Genomic DNA, 21553 nt, shown 5'->3' on the forward strand with positions numbered 1-21553 from the left:
TATGGAAGAATTGTCTGAAAACTAATCATTTTAGTTCTAATTATATGTTATTTCAGCTTAATATCTTCATTAACAATGAAGTAGTACCCCTATCATCTCTCCAGTGCTTCTCCAAATATGGGTATCTAGAAGTTTTAAACACACAACTCCAAGAAAATACAGGACTGTACCAGGGCAAAGAAGGACGATTACACCTTGAAACTCTAGGGCAGTTATGCCTAGAGGCAACTATGCCATAGCTGTTTGGTTTAGTAACATATTCTAAAACTATCGCTAAAAAGGCTACTAAAACATGGTTTGCAAATATTCTACGGGTATTTAATTTTCATTCAGTAACACCTAAGTGTGGACCTAAAGGAAAAAACACCACCAACAAACATTGAGAGATGTCAGAAATTGTCACTGATTTACAGTTTGCTGTGGAAGCTGTTTCCAAAAATTACTTGCCAAACTGCCCTCTCTGTCTGCTCCCACTGATTTTGGCTAGGAGGTGAGGCAGGGCTTAAGGAGCCACCTTTCTGCTCTGCAGCTCTGGGAGAAGCAGCGACACGTTTGCATAAAATTAGTAACTATGGGAAACTGTTACTGCTCTCCATAGGCCAGAACAAGGCAGAGCAGACCGACTTAAGTTGCATTTGTTTATAGGAGCAGACCATAACCAGCATAAGCAGATCAGTTTAACACAACCTAAAACTCTCACCAGAGTTAATGGGAATTTTTTGTTAAATGAGTAAAAGACCAGTCCCAGAGCACCCACCAAAGTAAAGACAGGCCTCTGGATGATACAGAAATGGTTTTAAATCATTGCTGTTTACAACAAGAAAAAGCATCAGAGAAAGCTCAGATGAACCAAGTACTTTCCAGCCTGGCATTTAATTCAGAAGATGGAAGAACTGAGGTGAGTAAGGATCGAAGGAGAACAACTGTGGAAAACCAGAGGTACATTCAGTGGATGTGGACCTTAAGCAGATCTGTTGAATCATGGACCTGACAGGACATGCATTCAGAGCTTCTTGCTAAAAAGGCTTCTGCTGGCTACCCACAAACAGCTGGCTGGTTGAAACTACATGTTCTTTTCAAATCCCTTTTATAACCTTTGCTCAAGAATTTCTAAGTGTATTTCTTATGAAACTTGTTCATATTGGCCTCAGACCCAAAGTGTACAGACTTAAAATGCTTCCTCTGTATGCCCAAATAATTTTACTTTTAACATACAAATGTACTAAAAAGACTTAAGGTAAATGCCCACTAGTTCCAATTAAAAAAAAAAAAGAAAAAAAAAAAATAACCCCATACAACTTTTTCATAATTTCAGCACCTGATCAAAGAAAACCCAGGTACCTAACACCACATCGATCTAGCCTGTGCACAAATTACACATCTAACACAATCTATGAACTTCAGCTTCGTTCTGCAACATGTTTCAACTGAATCCACTTGTCTTTGCAACGACATCAACCGATGTATTTTTCACATTTCACATTATGTACACAAGTTGCTGAAATCAAGGAACCTGCATAGTCCTGACACATACAATATAAAAATACTCTTTATATAAAGATGTATATATATGTACACACACAAAGACACAAAAAGTTATCATAAAACTTACCGTCGCTTGCAGAAAGTGAGTCATTTGCACAGACCAGTGCCAAAGCAAACAGCAGATGCCAAAGATCCATACCTCTAATTCTGTAATAACAGAAGACAGTAAAAGAGTTTCTTTATATACTAATATTACTAAGTAATATGACATGACATTAAAAATATGATCTAGTTTTATTGAATTTCTGATTGGATTTAAAGCAGAAGGGTATTTAGTTTACAGTTTACTGCCCCGTAAAGTCATACGTCATCTTGCAGTCTAGGGCAGAGAATAAATACTATTTTTACAAAAGAACTAGCTTTATGAGTTTCTAGTTAATTTAATATAAAGGGAGAAAAAACCCTAAATATTGTTGATCTCTAGCCTGCTTCCAGGCAGTAGCCACACTCTCCCCTCAGCAGTCTTTGGGGGATGGATTCCAATGACTAAGCTAGGGTAAATGTGAAGGTAGGCAAAGGACAGTATCTCTTTCAGGGATATCCCTGCTCACTGCAGGGCGTCTGGACTAGATAACCTTTAAGGTCCCTTCCAACCCATATCATTTTATGGTTCTATGATATGATGACAGCGTTTCCAGCATATGTTCTTCTGAAGCTGTATTCATCTTTTATTCCATGTATTCTAGACCCTTCCTGGGTCTAGAACTAACTACATGCAGTAAAGCCGAGTGATGCAGTTTAATAAGCCAGCTCCCACATCAGAAAGCCAAGTGACTGTTAGAAGAGAAACACTGGCTTAGTACCTACAGTCACTGCCCATGGCAGGCAGCATGTCAGGAGTGGGGAGGGCAGCAGAAGCTATGGTGCTGCAAGAATCAGAGTTACCCAGGCCAATTCTCTGATCTGTTCCCTAGGGGCACCCTGCACAACCTGGAACACTGGCCACAGTGCTCTTTGGGGGCTGCCATGGAGGCTGTCTCATGCTGGAAGCTTCCACCTGCAATATTTCTAGGATGGCACCTTCCGATGTACCTGAGCACATCCATACAAGCCTTTACAACCTGCAAGCATACAAACATTTACAACCCAAGCATAACCCAACAGGCCTTTACAGGCTCCCCACACTCCTCCCTAATTTATGTGGACCACATACACATAGTCTACAACCCCATCACTACTTTGCTCCTGCCATTATCACCAGCATCTGATAACAACAGGGAAGGGCAGAAGCTGGGATACACTGGACTTGTAGACAGTACAGCCTTCTGCACAGAATTTTACCATGCCCCCAAAAGCTCACCAAGTCACCATATGTAGTAGGAGAAAACATACACGGTGTGGATTACTTTACAGCCATGCCAGTGGAGCGCAGAGACCACTGGAGACTTTCAAAAACCAAAGCTGCAACACCAAAATGAATACGAACACTGAAGCAACAGTCAGGCAACAGTTTCTTGTTCCATGGCACAGAACTGCCAAGGCACAGACACCCCAGCTCAGTGAGGCAGCAGAGAGAGTGTAACAGCTCCACTTTCACATTTGATGATACACTGGTATGACAAACCTTGTTTCTACACTGGAGTGTTTTCAGTTAGACATTTTCTTTCTTCATCTAACAGGAGACTAAATCACAAGTGTTCAAATAACCAAGCCCACGAATGAGTAACAATCTCTAAGTGGGCATTACTGATTAACAACTGGTGCTGTCAAAGCTGGGTATCAAAAACTAATCAGTCTCCTCGCAGAGTTACCAAAGTTTGAATTTAGTCAGAAACTGTAAAACACATGCACACCGAGTATGTAAAACTATGCTAACATTGCATTTAAAAGACAATTCCCTTCTTCGTTTTCTTACCCCAAGAGAACAGATTGAATCACACTACTGAAAAAAACAAAGCTGTTACCAGATATCTCATTCATGCTGTTTAGCACAAAACTTGAAAATCAGAAGATATTTCTCACATCCTCATTACTTCAACTGTTCAATAGCCCTCGAGTTTCAGGCTCAGTACAGGAGGCATTTACTCAAGCTGCTCTAGGCTTGCAGAGTCTAACATCGACCTGCCAAGGGAAGCCAGGAGATGCTCCCACTGTACCCTGTGGCCAGTGTGAACAGGCATGGGGCAGGTACACAGGCAGAAGAGCTGGGGGAGCTCTGGGGACCTGCCAGGCTCTGGGCAGGGCTCTCCCCTGGCCAAGTAGTGCATGGGTCTCTCTAGAGGTGATTGCCGCATTCTCAAGTGGACAGAGGAGGAAGGGTGAGGCTGGAGGCATGTTAGGGAGGATATGGGGCAGTGTGAGAGTGGGGCAGCCTGGGGAGCAGGACCAGGAGCAGTGAAGGCTGCAGCTGCTGGGAAGAGTTAATAAAGCAATCACAGGCCAACAATGCTCTCAGAGAGGAGCTACACTGGCACACCATGAGGTTCACCTGAGATCAGCTGTATTTTCAGCTAGCTCAATCGTTTCCCTGGTCCATCTGTACTCTTGTTTAAAGGATTTTTATTGTCTCTCGTTAATAAATCACTGCAGTGCTTATCTGTATTTGCCAATTCCCCCCCTTTCACATTATTTCTAACCCATCACACAGCCTCTCCTCTTCTTCAGCCCTTCTACTTTTTCCTTAAAGTTTTGTTTATTCTTTCGCGGGCCTAAGCATAATGTTGCTTTATTTACAGCCCTCCTGCTCCCTCCCTGTATCAATGCCCAAGCATCCCCCTGCTGGTTCATATTCACACGTCCCCTGTTCTCCCAGGGACATGTGATCTCCCTCTTCTGATCTTCCTACCACTCTTCTCCAAGTTTTCCTACTTCTTCCTGCCTAACAACAGCCACAAGAAAAGACCAAACCTTCACAGGAGTTCTACTGTGAGAAAAAAATGTCATCAACAGAGTCCATCATTCAGAGCACATCTGTGAACACTGTTTTGTTTTTCGTAACAGCATCAAGCAACTCTGTGGTGGGACCAGGATGAGTCCCCATGTGCAGCTGTCACAGCATGGCTATCCCCTCTGTCCCTGCGCTGCAACTAACAACCATCTCGGCCTCCTCCCAGGAAGAGTGGTTTGACAGCCGGAACACAAACCCAGGAGCCTGGAAATACATACCAGTGGTCAACAATCATGTTTGAACTCCGAAAAGGTCTTGCTCCTGCAGATAAAAACAATCCCATTCCAGTACTGCTCTTCCTCTTGCACTGGCAGACTTGTTTACATGCCTGCATGCACTGAACTCTGTCAGGAAATTGGTCCAGTTAAAATTAATCCATAAACATCTATTACAACAAATCTGCTTGCTGACCAGCTTTATCAGGACTCCACAAAGATGCACATCAGGAGCAGCAGAGTCATGAGAGTGAGCAGCCAGGGTGAAAGGGAGGACACAGCCAACCCTCCAGCAGCTGCTACTACTTGTTTAAGAGCAATTCTGTCATTATCAGGGAATTCCCTGCTGAGCCACAGACTTTGATTAAAACAGCTAGGTCTCTGAAACAGGACAAAGGATTAATTTGCATTCCTAGACCTCAAAGGTGATCAAAATTGTTGCTTAATTCCTGGCCTTTTTACTAGTAAAATGTGATATAGAAACAAATTATACTTCTGTGGATTCTCACAAATGCATTATCTTAGCAAGGCAAAGCAACAGTGTCTTTGCTCAGCCTAAATCCACATGGGATTCTCCACTGAGTTATCCATCCAGGCAAGTTGCATGTGGGAGAAAAATCCAACCTGTGTACTCTGAACATGCCTAATATAGACAGGACTGAGTGCAAAAACGGTAACTGCTCTTCCTTGAAAATATGGATGGGCCACACTTCACCCTTTGTACAACAGCCTCTGAAAATGGCAAGTTGTGCTAGCCTCCTTGGAGCTCAAACCCAGAAGCCCTGTGGCAGGGCTCATCCACAAGGTCTTTCTCAGGCTCATACTCTCAGGTCTTTCTCGCTCTGCAGGGGCTGTGAAGCACCAGGGACTATGTGACTGCTCGGCACCAAAAGCTCTGCTGGGCTGCAGGTACAACTAATGCATCCAGAGGTACCGGAGGCCAAGGGAGAGCTATGCAGCCACAGCTCCGGCATCATGGAAAAAAACCTAGCATAAAGCAGGAGCTGCCCAAGCATGTACCACTTCTGGTGGTACAGAATAAAACTTCTGAAAGACGAGCTCTCTCAAGTGCCATCTGCCTTACCATCAGTCAGCTTCTGCCTTGCAGGCAGTTTCACAGATTTGTCTTGTAACTACCCATTGCTGTTCCTCTAGGATGCTTGCAAGCTTGCTGTCGACAAGAACAGTATTGTTCAGACATTGCACTGTTAATTTAGCAAGAAACAGCTTCTCTATCGGCTTTCGGACAAAATTGGCCTTTTACAATCTAGTCATATCTACCTTCCAACACCTACTCCTGTACACATATGAAAGACAAATGCCACTAAGGAAGTCCTTGTTATTTAGCAGGAAAAATACTTAGTGTCTGAAATACACTATTCTAAGGAATAATGTTCTGTATCTTACCAACTCCAGCAGTTTGTCAGAATGAAGAGAGCTAAAACCAGGAAAAAAAATAAAAAATACAGCAGCTGACTGTCCTCAAGCCAGCTGAAACTTGACCACAGGAACATTTGGCTAGGGGTCAGCTCAGGCTAATTGCTTCAGAACAGAAAGGGAGCCAGGAGTTATAAAAAGGATAAAAAAAAATTCTTGGCCCTTTTCTATAGCAATGCGGGAGTAAGGCCAATCACAAGTGATTTTAAACACGACATCTCTCCAGTGGGACGTGAACGTAGTCAGCATAAACAGGGGAAACCGGGCTAAGAAAATCCCTGATAAATAGTTTAGTCACAGCATACTGAACGGTTTGCATCTAGTCTGGTCAGGTAACAATGTTAACACTCAAAGTAAACCATCAGAAGTTTTGCTTATAAACAATACTGTTGTTTGAAGTGAGATCTTGACATTTAGATAGGTCCTGAACCTGAAAGGACCTAAAGAAAGGACAAGGACATCACACTTTGTTAAACTGAGCTTGTGAAGGGACTTCTGCTTTTGCCATCTCTATTAACTCACTGTACTCCAAATATGAGAGAGTTTTTTCCCCTGTAACCACCTTCAGTTTATCACTGCTTGCCAAATCAGCACACATGCAGCTAGTCCAGAACCAAAGGTGGCCTCCCTCCTGCAAACCAAACCACAAAACTACCAAGTGAAGCAGTAATCTGAGGAGCTTTTCTGTACATTGCTACATTTCACCATTCCACCAGATCACAAACAGACAAGAACACAGGAGACTGCAATGCAGATGAATACACACCAATACATCCACTACCAAGTAAGAACAAGTACTGAGAAGGGGATTTAACTGCAGGCTCTCCAGATCTGTCCTGAACCTTGTTTATGCATCTACAAAATACATACACACATACATACATACATACCCCGGCAGAACTTTCCTGGGTGAAAGGCCTTTATTTTTCAGCGTGGATATTCCTTACCAGCTGCCTCATAGCATGATTAGTGGCACTTAGAGGAAATCTTTCTGTGTTTGCGTAAAAACATGCACACCGGTTTGACTAATCATGCATAGCTGAAATCATTTTGCCTGCTTACCCTCATTCCCCTGAATGCCAACAGGACAGAGTCATTCTGCAGATGCAATGAGTTACAGCCCTCCCAATCAACACAATCTAAAACTGCCATGGATCTAAAGACTTCTTCCCTTCTTGCTGATATTACAGCTTGATTGAGTCATCAGCGGCACTTGGATGAACGCCTGTTTTATAGAACTCTTGTCAGGGCTATACACTCAGCACTGTTAAGAAACAGAAATAACAAATTGTCTCCGTTCGTATGAATAACACACCACTCACCTAGTGCGTGAGGTTAGCTGGGATATGAAAAGAACAAGGAAAAATACCATAGAAGCAGAAATGATGTACGGTTAAAAAAAAAAAAAATAAAAATCTCATAAAGGGTACATTTCACGGAAAATAGAAAAAAACCAAAAAAAACCTCCCAAGCAACCAACCAATGCCTAACAATGAAAGACAGCATCACTGGAACAGAATGAAGGATGCTGGCATAAAGCTGCATTTATTATGCATGGTTTGATGCAAATTTGAAGTTTATTAGAAGGTACATTGTTATTGCAAACTAAAACTATGGAAGAGGCAATTTTATGTTATTAATTAGAGCTCTATGTAAGCTAAATAATTTACAATAGTTTCAAGTGTTAAAATTGAAAATTGAATCTATTAAAATAATTGCTCGCTTTGGATTTAGAAAAATTGGTTGCTTTTCACCTGAACAACCTTTTAATTTTGGAATAGAGACTATATGAAAGCTTCATTTTAACACCAAATTTATTTGTATCTCCACTGTAACAGACACCTTCAGTATCTTCAGTACTTTTACTAGAGCTGATTTCTTTTTCCCCACAGACAGATGTGTCAGCTAAGTACTCTGTTTTAAACTGCATTTAAACCAGTAACAGGTAAAATGGTTATCAGTTCTTGGATGTAGTTAATGAGGCCATCAATGAATCCTGAGTTTGGATATTGCTCTGGGGTTGTACTAAAAGCTGTTCTAGGTTAAACCAACCACAAAGTCATACTCCAGAACTGGGCTATGAAGTCCAAGGATGGTTGTGGCATATAGCATATCAATTCTTTATTTACAATAAAATCTGTTATGCTTTGACAGCAGTAACATAAGGGACTAGGTAAACAGAGGGAAGACCTTAGCTATGAGACTAGTAGATTATCTCCATGAGAAGAAAATTGCTAAAAGAGAATTGTAGTCTTAAGTTTCTGTCTTCTGCACAGATAATTTTTAAATTGGAAAAGACTTGTTTTGTTTGCCTTTCAGCCCCCAAAACACTCGAAGCTGCAAAATACATGCATCTCACCGGAAAGAAACTGCAACATTTAGCTGCTACCATGCAGATGTGAAGTGCTGACACAGCTTTACAGCTACTTGTATGATTAAAGAAGAGAATCCAGGCCTGTTTATGAGAGTGGTGATTTTTGTTTCAGGCTATAAACACTTCTCTCAACTTTAGTAGTACTTTTTCCTAACTTTTTCTTCTTCGTTTTTTTTTATTATTATTATTAATACTTAGCTAAGTTATCCAAAAGAAAAAGAATAGCTCTTTGTTATTTTTACAATCAATTACAAAGAAAAGTAAAAGAATTTCTCTATATAAGCAAAAAGTATACTCCAATTTGTTTGAAGAAGTATAATACATTAACTTAATGTCAAGTATCATGACAAAAGAGAAAAAAAAAAGTCTGAATTTGTACCTAGAACCTACCCTCTACTAATCTGTACTAAAAATGTGTTCTTACTCAAAGATTTCACTGACACAATTATTCACACTTTCTGATTAAATGATATTTCCACTGCTGTAAAACATTTCTGTGCCAGTGTAAAAAAAACGAAAACCACCCCTCCCCCCCCAAAAAAACCCCCAAGAAAACCAGCACCACCACCACCCAAAAAACTCCAAACACCACAACACAAAAGATCAAAACTAAAAAACTCTTCAGTGTCTTTCTAGCATTAAAGTTTAAATCCTGTCAGGACTCAGCAGTGTGGCACCAAGCCAGCAAAGCAGTTAAAGACATCTGATTTTAAGCAGGCAAGGTTAAATATTTAACATGAGAATGTGGCCAAGTAATTCCCCTAGTACAGCCAGGATGCTTAGCACCTTGCAGAAATTATGAAATGATGAAGCACAGGAATTGTGGTGGAAAGCCACCTACGTGACATTACTGGGAGTAATGCTGGAACAGGATGGAAAACAAACACGATTTTTCACATGCTTAATACTACATAGCCTTCTTATATGTGCTGCTGGATTGTCACTGCACAGCAGGCCTGTTCCACTGTTCCAATCGGCATTTTCTTCACAAGCCTTCTCCTGTGTGCTAGTACCTGTGTATCACTCAAATTAAAAAAGCATACTACCTAGTAACTTGGGTAAACATAGTCGCTTATATGCACGGTTATATGCACACACCATAAATCTGCATCTGATCTCTTGGAGCTTTTCTGTAACATGAAAAACCTGCTCCTCCTGATTTCCTGAAATTGTTAACTTGTTCAAAAATGCTGGGCTACAACCAAACCCTGTTTTACCTGAGGTCAGCAGGAGCTTCATCATTTTGAAACAGGGTTTGGATATAGACCAGTGTTTTGAACAAAGAACCCTCAATTTCTTCTATTCACCTTGAAGCCAAATCTGCTTTTCAGACCTCAAAGAGCAATTTCAGGAAATCAGGGGGGAGCAGGGTTTTAATTTTTAACAGTATTTTATATACGAAAAAAAATCTATTCGAGGAAAAACATCTTCAAGAAGCTGTAAATTTAAGTTCAAGACCCTGGTATTTACCTTAGACTAATGGAAGCACTTAATGGTCCATTACCATGGGACAAATTAATTACATGGTTTAATTGCATGCTAAATTATTCACGTGCTTCTGATCAGATTAAAGACTACATAACAAAGCATGTACGAAGTCATTAACTTGAATAGCAGATTAAGTGAAAGCTGGTAAATGACAGACAAAGGACTTGAGCAGCATTTCTGGACAGCCACTCATGACTCGAAGTACTCACACATTTACCACCACTTGGTCAGCATACAAAGATTAATCAGCTAGACAAAAGGTATAAGAGTAAACAGTACATTTTAAGTTGGTGCAATTTTGCATGTCCTGAAGCTCACATCAGTTTAAAATATGATTTATACTGATTTAATTTGAGTCTGTAATTTACAGATTGACGCTAACTTTAAATCTCGTTCGAACTGATGTAGAGTAGCATATGAGCATGTCTACTCAATAAAACCATTTTTCAGAATAATTGCAAGTGAATATCTCTTTTTAAGAAGGTCTCTGTTAATGACAAATAATGTGATTGCAACTGCTTTTCCTACGCCCTCTGTATGATCACACCAGCATTGTGCCCTGGCGCTGTTTCTCTGCTGATTTGATGCTTTAAGTCCATATAAATCTGAACATACAACCTGTGGACACCTACCAAACAGTAGGGTACTGCATTCAGCAACTGCAAACCACTTTATATAGCCATACACAAAGATTTTGAGGTAGATCTTTATTAATGTAAATCAGCGCTAAGTTGAAAGAGATACTAGATGAGACCAGTAAGAGTAGAAGATTATTCAGTATTTTTAAATGCAGCGCTACCAAAACAAGTTTTCATGAGGCAAGGAATAACTTGTGAAGAAAAGCTCATCTCTGTTCAAACCTTTCATAAAATCTTAAGAAGTCAGTTAACTTCTCTCTCCACTTGCATTGGTAAGATCTGGAAATTAAAATACCCAACTTTTAAGCTTACAGTATGTTTTGATGAAGCACCTCACATACAAAAGTAGACTATGTCCACACTTACAAAAGTGTGGCTTAAAAACACATCAGCATTTTTAGATACCTTCCAAACAGGATCTCCAGAACCTTTATACTGAACCAATCACTTCTGATACACATTTTTACGATACAGCTGTGACACCTTTAAGCCAGGAGCCACAGGAGAGATGCTAAGTTGTTGTTTTAATTGGAGATTTTTCAAGATATAGGGAGACAAATCAGCTCATTTCACTAACTGAATTTATTCAAAATCAATGTAACGAATATACTGGTTATGCTGCTTTATTTTTTAAGGCCTTCAAGCAACTTTTCCCCCAGATCACATTTTGAGTTACATCACTGTATTATTTCAGCCATTTCAGTTATCACAGGTCCTGAAACAATTCTTCACAAGAAAGAAATAGCAGTGAGGTTTGGTCTGTGTGCAGGCACTTGCACACACACAACACAAATACATGCACATATTGGTGCTTTGCTGAAAGATCAAGGCGTAACTTCACTGGCATTTAGCTTACTATTACTTACTATCGTTCCACCCCATGCGGCAGGTGAGTGCAGTGTAGAAGACAAGATCTGATGAGGAAGAAGTATGGTGAGATCACACTGGGTGATCAAGCCAGCCTGACTTTTAAGGGGAATCAACTGAACAGCCACGCCTGGTAATCACTAGAGTTAGTGACCCACTGAACAGTTACTAGTTTAGTGAAGATGAAAATTGCCCAGTATAGCCTTCCAAGTGGATGCCTGCAGCTGGCACAGCACTACAAGGAAGGCTATCTTCTGGAATAAGGGAGATGCCAAATTGCAATTAGAAATTCAGATTGAAACCTGAAAGAGCTTAGTCTCAATGCCCAACATTTCCTCTAAGGAACCCCCCCCAACCAAGAAACTAAGAAGTGTCTGCAAAATAAGCAATAGAAACAGCCATATTAATTTTAAAGGTAATTTGACAAAACTATTTCTAAAGAGGTCTTTTAATGCTGTCAGACAATATTTTCCATCAACAAACCCTCAAACGGACTGCAGTGGGGGTCAATGGCATCATCCATTTTGCAGGTGGGGAAACGGAGACACCAGAAAGAGAAGTGGCTTGCCTGCATTTACACCACAGCCCAGTGGCAGAATAAGGCATCGACTGCACTCCTCTCCAATGTCTTTCTTACCACAGAACATTACAGGGTGGATTTATTGCCAGTCATCTTAGCATTACAAAATAAAGCTACAATGGATTAAAAAAAGAAAAAATTAAAAACTAACAGTTTGGATGTAAACCCCTCCCTCCACATTTACCAATTCTAAAATATCAGACTAAAACAACCACAGCTCTGCATTGCAACTTTGCCTTTAGACATCATAGGTAAAATACACAAACTCTGAATTGATCAACTCAGAATGGGATACGCTGCAACAGGTGCTACAAACAACAGAGCTGCTCAGCATAAGGCTGGCTGGCTGAAAGCACGCCTGCCACCACCGATGCTAGGACTCCATCTTCTGCAGGAACTCCAACATGTTACAACTATCTGGTTAAAAAAGTGCAATTTTGGAGCAGATTCAACTGTCTTTCATTAAAACAGACTAATGCATTCACATTTCTCCATTGTTGTGGTTTTTTTGTTTTTTTACAGAGGACTGTAAGGAAATAGATGTTTACAGACAAAATTCACATCACTACCACTAGTATTGCTTAGACTCAAACCCATTTCATAAGGGATATTCTCAAAACCAAATCCCATACCATGCTAGATCTCAGGACTTACATTACACACACAGTACAATAAAGACAAGCAGACTAAAGGGGAGGACTATCACCACAGAGAGTTTTGTAACACCCTGCTGGGGGCCCTGCTGGTGTAAGCACGATACCCACCTCCTCTGAAGCCTGACCAGCAGTCTTGCCTCAGTACCCAGTTCTATACTGAAATAGGGAGCGAGGCTGCTTGCTCAGGGGCCTGTCAGCAAAAGTCTTAGCAACTGGCTCCCTCCGGCTTAATCAGTGCACCAATAACCATCCCACTCAACACTGGGCCCTGTGGAGTAAACTGCAGTCTTTTTAGTCTCACATGCATGACCATATGTGGAAACTGTTGGAGTAAAGGGGAAAGGGTATGACTGTTCCTTTTTGTGGTTCTTACACTGAATTACTTTATTATTAATACTATTAATATAATAGAATTCTATGATTCTATAATATCACAGGGAACTTTATTTTTTGAGAGATAAAGGGTTCTGTTTTTAGAAAACCTTACCACATAAAAAAATCTTTTTTCTTTTTTTTCTTTAAGAAGTCATTAACGATGACATCATCTGCTCCTAAAATACACATAACACTTACCAATCATACTTGAATCCTGTGTAAGCAAATATGTTCACAATAAGCATTGATGAGACAGACTGCTCTGAGGTTCAACTACAAAGTGTATGGCAGCATTAGATAAATCACTTCTGCATTTTCCCAACATTATTAAGACTATGGAATGTCACAGCAGACAGAGGTTTGAGTTTTGAATTGCTCTGACACATAAATTTGTCCCAATTTTTAGTTCACTTATTGCATATAAGTTTTTCTTAATAATAATTATTAATTGCACATCTGATTGCTGATAACAATTATCATCATAGAATCATAGAATCATAGAATAGTTTGGGTTGGAAGGGGCCCCAAGGTCATCTAGTCCAACCCCCTGCAATGAGCAGGGACATCCTCAACTAGATCAGGTTGCCCAGAACCACATCCAGCCTGGTCTTAAATATCCCCAGAGATGGTGCATCCACCACCTCTGCTTAAATACGGGAGAGAGGTGAAAAACAAACGATGAGGGGAGCAAGAAATGCACCTCTACAAACACCACTGCCAAAGTTCCAACCAGGCACCTACTCATAACACAAGGCAAGATCCTCTAAACAATGGGCAGCTTTAGGACATGAACCGACCCGATTTCCACATAAAACACAGTGTAGCCTCTCGGGGCTGCTATCTAATTTTTCCTGCAGAACCAAGCAATCCAAAGAGCTCCTAAGAAGTTTTACATGGAAACTGGGCCCTTGCCTACCCCACAGATGATCACCTGTTTGCTCCCAGCTGCACCACACAATACAGCACTCCTCAGCAGAGCTAAACCCCTTTGCTAAACCCACCTTTGCTCCCCAGCTCTAAAACAGGCACGACAGTTTCCACTCATCATCTTGTCAGACAGATTCATCTTATCTCCCTGTGGTTGTCCAGGCTTCTTCTCTTGCCAATGGAAAGAGATGGGCAGCCTTATTTTACACAGCCACCAGAGTAAGATGAACTATTCCTTAGCAGTGCCTCTCTCTCCACTGCCTACTGCAGAAGCACAGGCAGCTACATTAGATATAAGGCTCATCAATCAGACTTGATAACAGGTGAATGGACTCATATGTAAAAAGAATAAAAAAGGGCCACTCTTGAATGTAGAAGTTTTGATCTCTCCCCAGGTAACGCAGTGTCAATATCACATCAAATACAACAGATGCTGCATAAGTAACAGCATTTCCTAAGGATTGGGATGCTTTGGTGCTTTCTGGCAGTTTACAACTATTAGCCTTCATTCACCGATCGGAAGCTGAAACACAATGAGGTTACAGAGGGTGGCAGAAACCCTGAGTGACCCCACAGTGGAGCTCAGAAACAAGGCCAGACCCCATGTCCAAGTTGTGTGCTCCCAACACTGGGCACACTTCTTGCACTGCTGCTCGCAGAGGAATGAGGAATGGACAGCTTAGCTAAGGACTGACTGACTCGCTGGGCATGGAAAGCCAGGAAAATGGGCCATAGAGGCAGCTTTCTGAATGGTTGTGTTGCCATGCTTCAGCTATAAAATTAGAGAAGTCATTCACAAACTGTTTTTCTGGTGTGCTTAACTCTGCATGAGAAGGCATGGTAACCATAACAAAGGCAGCTTTGGTTGAGGAAGTCCATAATGACTCTTCAGTTATGCCTACTTTACAAGCATTTTTATAAGTATTTTTTCACTATTTTTACCTTCTTATTTTCTTAATGGAATTAGTATATCATTAGACAAATCTCTCAAGCAGAGATCCATGGTGCAATGAATGCACCTAGGATTCCACCATCTGGTTTCAAAAACATCAAAAACGTGGGTGGCAAGAGTTACCTTTCGTTATCGCAACCAAAGCAAAACATCTCTACAATTTCACTTCTATTTAATGACATTACATTTGTGTACACTTAGACAGGAACAGCCAGCTAAGACTCACGAAACTGCTATAGTACACAGATAGCAGCTGTAAAGTCTCATGCAGCCATTTAACACCACATAACAGCTTTCCAGTTCCACGGCATGAACAATCATAGGTCTGAATCCCTTACACCACAGTGTATTTCTGTATGATGTTCGATTCAAGTTTACCCTACTGTAATCTGATTAAGCTTTCAGTAATACACTCCAGACATAAATTACATTCAAACATACATTCAAACTAGGTATCATTGAAGTGTCATCTAAACCAGGATTTGTTATCGACAATGCTCTGATATGCATTTTAACATTCTCTCTCCCTAGAAAAACTGATTCTTTTTTTTCTTCACTTGTTTCAGTATTGTGTATTTTAAAAGTCAGGCAATTAATACTTCAAATAACATAAATAAGAAACGGCTCATTAAAATACAGTATAATTTTTCTCTGACATGAAAAAATGACTTTGAAGCATACTAACAGTTGCCTAGCCCTTTGTCTCAAATGCTACCAGAGATTGGTAGAAATAGGCTTGAAGTCACCAATTTATATCGGGATTGAATTTGACAGCCTTAATTCAAATATCTCTATTGTTTGGAGTAATAAAATACAATGACTCGATCCCAGTCAGAATTCTGTATACTGCATATTATCGTTACCACCTTAACAGACCACAGAATCTGTGAGGATTATCTGCAGAGCACCACAGGACACTATTGATCACTCTGCTTAGCTGACTTTCGCAATAAAGTCACCTGCAGGTAAGATAAAAGTTATCACACTACCTCAAATGTCAGCAGGGGATGTGTGATGCTTCACGCCTCCCTCAGCTCAGCTGCAAATCGTGACTTTCTCCAGACATCCCAGCACCTACACAAAGTCGGGGGAAACAGAGAGATCAGATCAGCAAAGGTCACCGGCGGTGGGAAGGCGACATAACAAAATCCAATCGGGCATCCTGGCACTGTCGTCCCTCAGGAAAGGCCACTAGCTGGGCAGCCTGTAAGAGCACCTGGGCTTCTCACTCAAAGGGCAGCGGCTGCCTGAAACCCCTCATGCCGCTAGGGGCTTGCCAAGCCCTGGGATTCCATGCTGACCTTGACACTGAAATGTACAAAGACAGATTTAAATGGCAAAGAGAAGTCGAGGTGACTGATCGAGATTCATTTTCAATGCACATCCACAGTGGAAATGGGCTGGACTGGAAGTAAATGCTGAGTCACCAAGAAGAAGGTGTGTGTGAGCAGTATCTCCCTACTACTTTAGACAATAAATTACAGTGTAGTAACTTATAAACTGGTGATTTTAAGAAAGCAACATTTCCTTTTTCTCTAAAAGGACACTGTGTAAGTCCCAGGTACATGGCATGCGGTTAAAAAAAAAAAAGAAGTACGTCATTTGTTATGTTCAGAATTCCTAGGCACATTATCACTCCCATGATATTTGGCACAGCAGCAGCATCTAAAACAGTTTTGAATTAGTAGTACTTCTATATTTAAATAAAAATAACATTAATTCAACATGGAAGGTCACTTCTTCTCCAGGATGCAAGTCAGCTTTTTAAAGTATTTGGAAAAGTCAAGCCATGGTGCCCACATTAATTGAATAATTCATAATAATTTGGGTTTTAGTGGGTGGGACTATGAATTTCACAGTATCCGGCTCTTTAAATAACCAGGAAAAGAAAAGAGTCTGCAAAAATCCACAAGTAACATCTAAAGAAATGTTGTATACATGCAGACCGAATGTCTAGGGCCACAGTGCCCCAGCTTTAACAAGGAGGAAGTAATATTTATAAAAAGAGTTTTCCTTGACTAGATTACTAGCACTAGCTTAAAAAGGAGCAGCAGGAATCTTGATTTTTACCCAGAGATTTTTCTTCCTTTTATGTTTCATGTTAATGTATGGATAGATCCTTAACAAAGAATTGAAAACAAAATGTGACTGTGAGTGAAAATTTCGGGATACTTGTCAGGAATCCTTCTTCAGTGCAATGTGTAAAAAGCTAAGTGTCACCTCTGTACTTAATTTAAAAAAATAACAAAACACCCTCTCCAACTAGCAAAAGAGAAAATCCTTGAACTGAACACAGAGAAAAATGAAATAGACAGTTGAAAATAATAGAAGGCATTTTCCATGCAAAAACAATAATAATATGCAACATTATAAAATAAATCACCCTATGTGTGGTTAGCTGAAGTGAAAACTGTAAGTAGGGTTCTCTCCTGGTTCACATCACAAAATGAGGATTACACAGGTCCATACACAGTAAGTCTTTGTCTAGTCCACCACACAATATGGACAGCCAAATTCTAATATCCCACTTTTCAGAAAGAGCCTGCTCACATCATTGTGAGAATCTAACAGATTGTGTGCCCCATTTACATATATTTTACAAGGAGTCTCATGTTGACCTAATGGCTGATTTTCAAAAGAACTTTTCATTTCAGAGAGAATAATTGATCAATGAGCCACAAATCTCTTCTCCAAAAGCAAAGCTTAGACTGAAACAAAGTTGTGAAGTCTAAGGCAGCTACTGACTCAAGTGAGCTACCAAGGACTACTGACAAATTCCTGTTTCAAAACACTTGGTAGTGTATTAGCAAGTGGAAATGACCATGTGACAAAATCAGAACCTTACTATACTGCAACACAGAAAACTATTCCAGTATTCTTTCTAAAATATTTTGAAATCCTGCTCAACAGCATAAAAGATCTCTTAGCTACTTTATGGGCAACAAAAGGGATATGTCCTAACTTCTGATTACCTGACTGTACCCAGAACATTTAGTTTCACTCTTGGTAGCAAGTGGTGATAGCACAAAGATTGCATGCAATGACACTATTTATCTGCAATACTGCAGGTTAGAACAAGCCACGCAAGCATGAACAGTTAGTTATATTTGCACTTGGCTCTGACACTTCATTATGCATGAAAAAGAGGCACACAAGGTAGCAAGGCAGATGTTTAAATGGCAAGCAGCCACCTTTTAAATGATTCTCAGGAAAACTTCAGCAAAAGGAGAACACAGATTCATGTGAATAAACTATACAGGTGAGGTTTCTTCAGACACATTTTCTCAGAAACACATTTGATTATTCTAATCCACACGGCAAGCAAAATGATTGCAGCACTGAGTTAACATAGGGCCCATCCAGGACCAGTTTGTTTCATGAACAAAGAGACTCAGACTCATTGCTCCCTTGACAGGGACATGAGGCTCTATGCCCATTATATCTTCTCAATACATCCTGTGCTAACCTACTAAAGAATAGCAAACTGGAGAAGACGAGAGGTTCCCAAATGTGAGAAAAGACCTTTTGATCTTGAATGGAGCATCTAAGCAAAGGCCCAGTGCTGAAAAGAAATTAGAAAAGCTTTTGATACTGTCTCATGTAAAAACTTCATTGGCAGATCGATGAAGTACAAACTAGGTAAGTGGACAGTGGACTGAAAACTGGCTGAAATGCCTGGCTCAGTGTTTCAACCAGTGGCACAAAGTGCAGCTGAGGGCTAGTCACTAGTGAAGCAGCCCAAGGATAAAAGCTGTTTAATATCTTCATTAAAGACCTTCACTGAAGAGGTAATCAAACAATGGAACAGGTTGCTTAGAGAGGTTGTGGCATCTGGAGATACTCAACACCCAGCTGGACATGGCCCAGGACAACCACATTAATGAAACCCCACTCTGAGCTGGACGGTTGGACTAGATGATGCCAAGGAATCCCTTCTAACCTCAATGATCCTGTGATTCCATGATTCTGTATGTTTAGGTACAGAACTGAAAAGTTGCTGACAGCAGACAAAAAAAGAGGAGGCTATAAATGGCACGCTTTGGAAGATGGTAAACCATGGACACCCTATGATTGCATGGGCCATTAAGGAAGGATGAATTATTTCCAAACAGAAACATGACCCGGATTCACAAGTCCTTACAGGTTGTTTAGAAGTCCTCCCCCTCCATCAAGCTTGGCTACTAGCATAAGAGGATCTCTGGAATTTGTGATAAACTATTTCCAGGTTGTTTATTCTTGTAAAATTTGGCCTAGGGAATCCTAATTTTCTCTTTATTGTATTTCTCTTGCATTTTACTTCTTTTCATTTCAGTTAAACAACCTTCCATCATCTTTCACTTTTTTTCCTCTATTCAGACAGCTAAGGGTTTTAACCTGCTTTCCTCCTTTAACCCTCCCACTTGCCTGACCACTTGCTCTTGTCCATACTCCGGACAAGAGGTCACATTCTAATCCCAAATCAGAACCTTTTTCTTCCCCCCTCAATCTCTTCATATATGTAGGAGTGTAACAATAAATCTTGCCCTTCAGGTTTGAAATATTTCACTGAACCACATTTCTGTTCTTACAGATTTGGCATTCTTTGCCTCTTTGACATAACAATAACCAGAACATTTTCTTTGCAGCACTAAGCTAACAACTGATAATTTGTTTTGGCACTCCTAGTAGGGATGAAAGGTGAATTTATGTTTTCCACTGCATTACGCTTACAAGTTTATCTGTGGACAGGAAAGCTCAGGAGGCCTGTACTGCTCCACAAACCTAAATATAGGCATTAATACACCTCTCTGGGTTTTAGAAGAAACCATCAGCATTGTAAAGGATGTAAACAGACAAGAATTCCAAGCTTTGTGAGTAGATAGCAATTTCACTTGACATCTAAGGTAGCTCTTGTGGTATCAGAAATTCAGGCTGTCTTCCATGAGTGAAACATGTCATATTCGCAGCTACTGTTAACTATCTACTTGAGCTGGAGGAATGTTACGAAGAATAGTTTAGTCAATGTTTATATGTAAAGTATTTTGAGATCTGGGCAGCTGGAAATCCAGAACTCTACTAGCTGAAACTGTTGCTGACATATCAGTAACTTAAAAGGAAAATTTTCTTGATAAATTAACAGGGAAATACCAACTATAAGCTGAGAAGAAAAATGTATTACTGGGTTACTGTAGCCAGTTCTCATGTCCCTACTTAAGAGACTAAAAAAATTCAAAAGAGATAGGACCTAAAAATATCATTTGAAGTCTCCCACTTGCCGCATCTTTTGATTTGAGAAAAATACACAATGGATTACTCAGTTGCAACTGATAATAACCTACATGGAAGAAGCTCTTCAATGAAGTAGAAGAGATACTGAGGGATCCAGAATAGAAATAAGAATAATAAAACAAATCTTTTACAGGCTGAAATCAAGTGAAAACTGCAAGTTTTCTGGATTGCTGATCATTCTCATAGCTTTCCTCTGGACTCTCTCTGGTTAGCCCAAGTCTGAAATAGCTATCTATTTGAGGCTTTATCAAAGCTAATATGAAAGGATTACCCCAGGTAGTTCTCTTTCAGCTTTACACATTCTACCATACCTGTCTTTTCACAAGAGAATGGCATTGTTGGCTCATGATCAGCCAGCTCCAGATGATTTTCTGCAAAAGTGCAAAGCCTAGCTTTTGAATAATATGAATCCCTTTCCTCTCACCATCTCCCACTCCTTTTTCATTAAACATTTCTAAATATGCAAACAAAATAGAAAAGGATCTGGGAAAACAAAGCTGTTAATTTTAACTGAAGACAAAAACTGTAATTCAAGGAACTAAGTCAGTAAGAAGGTAGAAGAAAACATTTTTCCAAAAGAAAATACATATTAAGAAAATCACCTATTAATTGCATGCTGCCAAAATTGTCACTGTTCTGAGAAAAAACACAATGTATGAGATGATTTGGCAAACTGTTAATACATAAACATACAAACAAAATTTAGGGGATCAAAAAAGCTTATGACTAATCAGCACAGTGGGTGATCAGTTTACTGCTTTAAAGTACAGGGCTTAAAATTCTGAGAGACAGATTTTATTTTAGACTTACTGGTGCCTTAGTATGTAAGTTGGGCAAAGTTAAAACCTCCACTGCTCTCATTTTCTCCCCACTTTTGGAAATCGTGTAACCTTAGGACAGTGTTTTTGAGAACAAAGGAGGGAGATTTAGGGGATAGCAGGAAATTTACCTAATCTCCATCACTGCTACGTTTGAGTTTAATTTGACCATTAAGTGTTGCAGCTGCTACCCTAAGCATTAATAAAGAACTTTATTTTTAAATAACTGGCTTTACAAGTTCCACAAATGGCTCGCATTCAAAAAAGCATATAGCTGTGAACTAAGACAGTGGCCACCTTCTTCAACCTTCTCTTCACTCAACAGCAAATCTAAAAAGCCCAGTTTGTTATTAAATTCCAAAACATCTACTCCATTTCCTGCCTTCCTGACTGCTCACTGAACACTGTCATTTTGTTTCACCAAAAAGCTAACATTTATTATTGTTTATATTCACTTTCCGTTTATCAAGGGTCAGATTTCTCCAGCACAAGAAGAAAACACAACTCTTCAGTAGCACCCAAAACT

At 40.1% G+C, this 21553-nt stretch overlaps 1 protein-coding gene across 2 annotated transcripts in view; it reads right to left on the reverse strand.

Annotated features, from left to right (window-relative positions):
* The window catches only part of GHR (growth hormone receptor), a 124337-nt gene that overhangs the window by 67415 nt on the left and 35369 nt on the right, over nt 1-21553 (reverse strand). Inside the window, exons 2-3 of one of the 2 annotated variants that reach the window (XM_030470133.1) lie at nt 15931-16015; nt 1613-1692 (exon numbers count right to left, since the gene is read on the reverse strand). In XM_030470133.1, the coding sequence (XP_030325993.1) occupies nt 1613-1682 (70 nt within the window). In that variant the 5' untranslated portion in view covers nt 1683-1692; nt 15931-16015. The remainder of the gene's footprint in view (nt 1-1612; nt 1693-15930; nt 16016-21553) is intronic. The other variant, XM_030470134.1, reaches the window with a different exon arrangement.

This window comes from Strigops habroptila, chromosome Z (genome assembly GCF_004027225.2).
Source record: "Strigops habroptila isolate Jane chromosome Z, bStrHab1.2.pri, whole genome shotgun sequence".
Classification (NCBI taxonomy): Eukaryota; Metazoa; Chordata; class Aves; order Psittaciformes; family Psittacidae; genus Strigops; species Strigops habroptila.